This window comes from Nicotiana attenuata, chromosome 2, assembly GCF_001879085.1.
Source record: "Nicotiana attenuata strain UT chromosome 2, NIATTr2, whole genome shotgun sequence".
Taxonomy (NCBI): domain Eukaryota; kingdom Viridiplantae; phylum Streptophyta; class Magnoliopsida; order Solanales; family Solanaceae; genus Nicotiana; species Nicotiana attenuata.
This window is the reverse complement of record NC_031990.1, coordinates 10,004,298-10,010,647: the sequence shown is the minus strand read 5'-3', so window position 1 is coordinate 10,010,647 and position 6,350 is coordinate 10,004,298. Positions and strand designations below refer to the sequence as shown.

At 36.6% G+C, this 6,350-nt stretch overlaps 1 protein-coding gene across 1 annotated transcript; it reads right to left on the bottom strand.

Moving 5' to 3' along the window:
• On the bottom strand, nt 127-5,336 carry LOC109244144 (allantoinase; the record flags this gene model as incomplete). Its single annotated transcript, XM_019411185.1, is given in 15 exon segments — nt 127-430; nt 578-725; nt 1,098-1,196; nt 1,431-1,541; nt 2,232-2,342; nt 2,438-2,593; nt 2,783-2,909; nt 3,280-3,428; nt 3,611-3,670; nt 3,952-4,037; nt 4,120-4,156; nt 4,430-4,506; nt 4,599-4,672; nt 4,920-5,040; nt 5,243-5,336. Coding segments are annotated over 14 exon segments (1,431 nt in total), but the record flags the coding sequence as incomplete, so codon positions are not given.

Below are 6,350 nucleotides of genomic sequence, written 5' to 3'. Positions count from 1 at the left end.
CTTTTTTTTTTTTTTTTTTTGAGATTTGTTCCCTAGCTCCCATGGTTTCCTTTGCTTATTTGTGTTTTTGGTGTGTATAAGAACAGATGGACAGAAAACAAAAATGCAGGAGTCGCAGCATACTCGTAGAGGCGCATTAAAGAGAAGAATTTAACTCTTCTCTGCATTCAGATAGCTAAGAAATGTGTACTTCATCAACACAATAATAGCTTTCAGCTTCAACTGAAATGTTTATCTTTCTATAGAAACTAAATATCCAGTGACAATCAACTTAGGGCCGCAACAGATTATATACACTCCAGCCCTGCTGCGTGCCTAAAGAAAAGAAGATGCACAACTTGGATCCATGCAAGTTTTGGTTTATATCAAAATTATGTAAGTCACCAATCCATCTCCATACTATGCCATGTGGTCATCTCGAAGGGACAACCTATGCAAAATATGGACCATAAGACTTAAGTTACATGATATATTAAGGAATAGAACTTTTCAGGAGGGTAAAAATGAACAAAGAAATAACATGAAGATTGCACCGAGGAAATAATTTCGATGATATATAGTAAGTTGGTGGAGTTACCGATAGGCTCATGCACTAACTATCTATGCAGAATTGGGAGAGCACATGCAAGAGAAGCATGATTTCCCTCCTTGTATACAAGATTTCCGCGCACAAAGGTTGCCAAAACTTTCCCGGAGAGTCTTGATCCCATGTATGCAGAAATACTCTGCCAATAAAGGGAAAAGAATAAGAACAAGAAAGAACACTTGGGAAATAAAAAACAGAAACAAGGAATGTCATCAACTGCTACAGGTACAGCTTTTAAATTTGATTTCTGATTTCTTCATGCTAATAGTCTCTCAGCTGACAGTCAGAGGGAATTTACTTATATGCTCACCAGTCAGCGGAACCAAGACTATTGAAAAAGAACGAACATGTTCTGTCTAAATCATAAACTTTATGTAATGCATACAAAACCGTTATTTTTTCCTAGTCAATCATGTTTATGATGATTCTAAATTTCTGCACGCAAATCAGGTATGAGAAACTACTTTGAATTACTAGTTTTCATGGAAATAACATGTGCAAGAATACGTACAGGATGCTTGATATGTACAGGGTGGCTATTATCCAGGTCAAACTCAACGTCTGGCTCCCAGACAACTATATCTGCTTGGTTCCCTATAGCAATTGCCCCCTGCACGAGAACTGTAATCAAATACCAGCTACAAAGTAATGGAAGTATCATAACGAATTTACATCAACTAAAAACTGCAACATTTCCAAAATTTTGTATGGTCATAAAGTAGAGGACATTAATGTAGCCTTATCTTACACCATTTTTTCCCAAAATCCAAAGCAAATTAACACATTGAACTTGTTTAAAAGCATACAGTAGATGCAAATAATTTGAAATACTTCCGTACAATACCTTAGTAGTTAGACCAGCAAGTTTAGCGGGCTTCTCACTCCACCAGGAAGCTAATTGCTCAAATGTTATTCCATATTTACGTCCATATGTCCAGGTCGCGGGAAGAACAAACTGCATAAACAGTAACACCTTATAGTATTCCAAATTGGCTATGGAACAGTATGTGTGACTATGATGTAAAATATGCATTAATTGTGATTACTTCTTTGAATCTTTCTAAGAAACAAAGCAAATATGTCAGTACTAACATAAATAGGAATGTTCCTTCGGCGACATCTGATAAAAAACATTACAAGGAAGTTCCTCTGCAGGTACGCTAAATGGAACACCAGCGACTACCTATAGGTTAATTTGCAAGTACAATAAGAATTCTTGCACTAACTACGCAGAAAGTCACTCTTTATCCAACAACTAATAGGCCTAAGATAGTGTATGCTCATAAATATGTTTTCTCGTGTTCACTGGGTAAATAGTTATATCTCTAACCCTAGATTGACAAAACGGACCTAAATGGACTTCTGAAACTTACAGAAAAAAAGAGTAACTAAGATGATATAGCTGTACTAATAGCAAATTTTGGCAGAGTAAGGAGTAGAAGCTACATAAGAAAACCCATCTCTTAGATTCAACCGTGATTTTTGAAAATGTTTAACTGGTGTGCTGTAGACATTGTTTACACCAGTGCCATCCATCCATGTCCATGTAACCTTTTCAATTACACAAGACGTTCGAGCTAATCCTATTTAAATCTGGATGGTTATATCTGCATTATTTCTAATCATGCTACTAGCAAATGTTTACCTGTAAAGAAGATATGCCACCCCATGCTTTCAAGAAGTCACCCTCATCTAAGAGTTTCATTTCTGGCACCGCAGGGGAGTGGTCAGAACTCAACATGTCAATATCTCCATCCTGAAATGCACACAAAACCAAAATGAAGAAATTCTTTGAAAGAAGAATTTTGGGAAGTGACTATACTAGTAACAGACTTTGGAAATCGACTATACCAGTAAAGCATCCCATAGTTTTTCTTTATTGGCTGCATCACGGATGGGTGGAGCACACTTAAAACGAGTATCTCCATCAGGAATATCTTCAGCTGCAAAAGCAAGATAATGCGGGCAAGTTTCAACAGTGATACTATCACCCCTTCGTTTGGCTTCCTATGAAAATCCCAAAAAACAAAAAGAAGTTTTCAGTAAAATGATAATGTAAAATATCCCAATAGCAATGATGGGGCTTCCCCTGTTCTTAACAAAAATAGTCCACCACAAAGGGTGCAAAGACAAGAAATGGCGAGTATATAAATGAATAATGAAAGAAGCCAAGATGTGAAAGAAATGTTTTGCTACCTTAATGAGGTTTAGTGAAGTTCTAGCATCAGACAGATGAACAATATGGAGATGAGCTCCTTCAGCAGAACCACCAGCCCTTGTCTCTTTTGTCAATGTTATGAGCTGATTGATAGCTGCCTCTTCCCTATTAAAGAACAAAGATTTTCAAAAGGTAATACAACATGAAAAACAATAGAAAACAGAGGATGTAAGATTTAATTGGGAGCTGATATTATAAACATCTTAATGAAGTAGTGCACTGCATATGTGTAACGATATGCAAGGAGAGCAAGATAGAAGAAAGAGAGCATAGTGAGAGAGGAACCTTTTGACCAAATTAAAAATATTAAAGTATGCATCAGCTGAAAGTAAAGCAAGAAATGTTTGTCACGCCTCTTAGAAATACATACAGACTTGTTAGGATGTCACACAACTGGAAACACAAGAAGAATGACATGTTACCCAACAAAATTCTACTCCAGATTTGAGCATATGATAAAAGGTAAATTATTTACATCGAAGCAGGCCTGGTCTTAAGATATGTAGAGTATGATCTAGCATTGTCGACCCCATCCTCCGGTTCCAGTTTCCCATCATGATCTAGTAGCACTTCGGCATGAACAAGCAGGGGTCTTCTGTATCGAGCCAGAGTAGGGAGTGCTTCCTGTGCAGTAGTAAGAATTGAATCACAAGAAATTTAGTTGACACGGCAGAAGAGAAAAGTGATCACTCAGAAGAAAGTCTAATACACTCTGTCCGAATGACCATCCCGCAAAGGCATATCTACATAGTTACTGTAGAATGATCGGCAAAAACAAACAGGAAAATGAAATTGAGATTCTGTACCTTAATGTGGGCTGAAGTTGTCATGGGAAAGTCATTGATGCCTGATGGCACCATAAAAGACTGCAGAGAAAATTAAAATATATCCAATCAGACATGTGACTCAATAATTAACGTTGCATAGTAGAGTGCTACAACAATGCCCAAAATGATTTCTTCAATGTCAAAGATACATTGTCAATTTGTAAGGTAATAGTTGGAAAGTTAATGAGCTTTATCCAAAAATGTTGTGTTTAGTATATTGGATCTTTGCTTGACTTCCTGACAGCCATGATATCAAAAATTGAAAAGGTACATAATATATGCTAAATCTGAGCTCTAGTGCATGTATGTTGCTGGATTACCTTCAAACCAAGAACTCCAGCATCTAGAAGTCTTTCCAGTGAAGTTACATTTTCTGCATTTTCTGGAACCAAACCTCCCCAGAAACCTGTGAATACAGTAAGTAAGTAAGTAACGCCACATTTTAACATCTATCTACCAAGAATATAGCTTTGTATTTCGTAACATACCAACATCCACATAGACCCTCCCTTCTGCAGCCTGGACCTGCCAAAAGAACAGTAACCCTGATTATATGTTGTTCATTATGACTACACCTACATGAATCTAGGAACTTCTGCTCAGCAATTTATATGTTCATTAGTTTGAATACAAAAGAATCCTTACAAATGTGCCATATAAACTAACCAGCTGAACTCAACGAAAGGAAAACCCAGGAGCTAATAATCACACAAGATAGTTTTCCTCTGATAAGCTAGATATATTTACCCTGTCAAAGTTTTCTGCAAAATATATCAAACATCTACCTGATATGCTTACCTTAAGTTTTAAAGCTTCTTCAGAAACTGTTGATGGAGCACTATTAAGAGGCATGTCAATTAATGTGGTTACTCCACCTGGAAAGAGCATGGAAATATGAAAAACGATCATCAGGTTCTCAAATAGTTTTAGGTTACATATGAAGTGCTTGAAATTTGTATCCACATACCCGCAGCTGCTGCTTTTGTTCCTGAAGGAAATCCTTCCCATTCTGTTCTTCCAGGATCATCAAGATGGGCATGCCTACAATGGACAAATTAATAATTAGAAACAAGGCTTTATGAGTTAAACCTTATCGTATAGTTTTGATACTGGCCAAGGAAGCACAAAGTAAGCTCAAGTAGTAAAAATCTAGTAGAACTAAGTGCATAGTCGTTTGGAATTTTTTGCTACATTTTCTAAATCAGCTTTAAAGTTCTCCATGGCAGGTGACATAAACTAAAAAAACCAACATAGGCATAACTAACATAAGGAGAGAGTTTCATCTTACACATCAATAAAACCTGGCATGACCACAGCCTCCCCATAATTGACAACTGTGGTAAACCAAGAATTTACATGCCAATTCTCTTCAGCAACAATAGATATAATTCTTCCTTGCTTTATCTCAACTGTTTGTTTCAAATTCAGAATAAACAATTTGTCATCAGGAATCAGTTCAAGCTGCTGATAAGAGAACTAACAACAATTGAAGGTATAGTTCTCAGATACAGCATAACTTTCATCTTCGTAGGTACCAGTCATCACCTTATATATAAAATTCCATATCTATTTCCCAGAAATCAAGGAAATGTAAAACTTAGTTCAACAAACCTGCACCAGAGATTGTCCCATTTGGAGTCACAATACGTTTGCTGGCTATCCAATAGTGATTATGAGGCAGAAGGCTGCAGTCACTTGAGGGAAGCTGAGGTATAAAACCATTAAACTTGCTTGAGGATCATTCAGAAGTTATAGAACAAGAAAGCAGTGCCTGAGGACAGCATGATATGATGATATATAAACTGGAAAAAGCACAAGTACATAGCTACTTTACAAGTATTATGCTCTAAAAAAGAAACAAAAGAAAATCATAACTAACTACTGACTACTGAAATGAATAACCATTTAGAAAGTACCAAAAAGCATATCCTTGCTTTAAAGGTTCATATATACTGCAGGCAGGCATGCTGATATTTGACCAACTTTATAATTAATTCATATGATTTACCCATTCAATGCTTACTCTTTTGATTCTTATATGTTCAGTAGTAAATCAAAGGAGGTTCGAACATAGAATCCCCTCCCTAGTTCTAACAACAATTTTTTTTCCATCAGCCCTTCCATAATAGCCGTGGAAACAGCCTCTTGCAGAAATATAGAATAAGGTTGTGTACAATAGACCTTGTTGGTCGGGCCCTTTCGCTAGCCAGAGCTTAGTGCACCGGGCTGCCCCTCCATAATCTAACCCAACATGCAAGACAGATATCCAGATCTACAGTACCTAAACATGTCACATGCAAGAACTTCATAAAGAAGCTCTTTTTAATGAGTACTTGATGAAGAGGCTTCTGGAATTTGTTTTAAAAAAGCAAAAAGATGCTGACTTTATATTCTATCATCAAATCTCTTTTGCTTATCTTCAAATGAATACTGACTGACAGGTTACAGCCACCTTAAACAGAGACCCCTTATTGGGATATATTCTGTCCACAAATAGACTATCCAAAGACAAAAACACACACAAGTACTTATCTCATTGTAACCCCATCTAGATTTCAGTTTGTGTTTCTGTGGGTGTTAAACAAGATTGAATTTCCTCATTTCTGATGGTGGGTAACCAATAGATTTTATTTTATCATCCTCACCACCCCCACAACAAATCCAAGAAAAATGAATTTTCTTGACAGAAAAAACTGGCATATATATATATATAAGATCG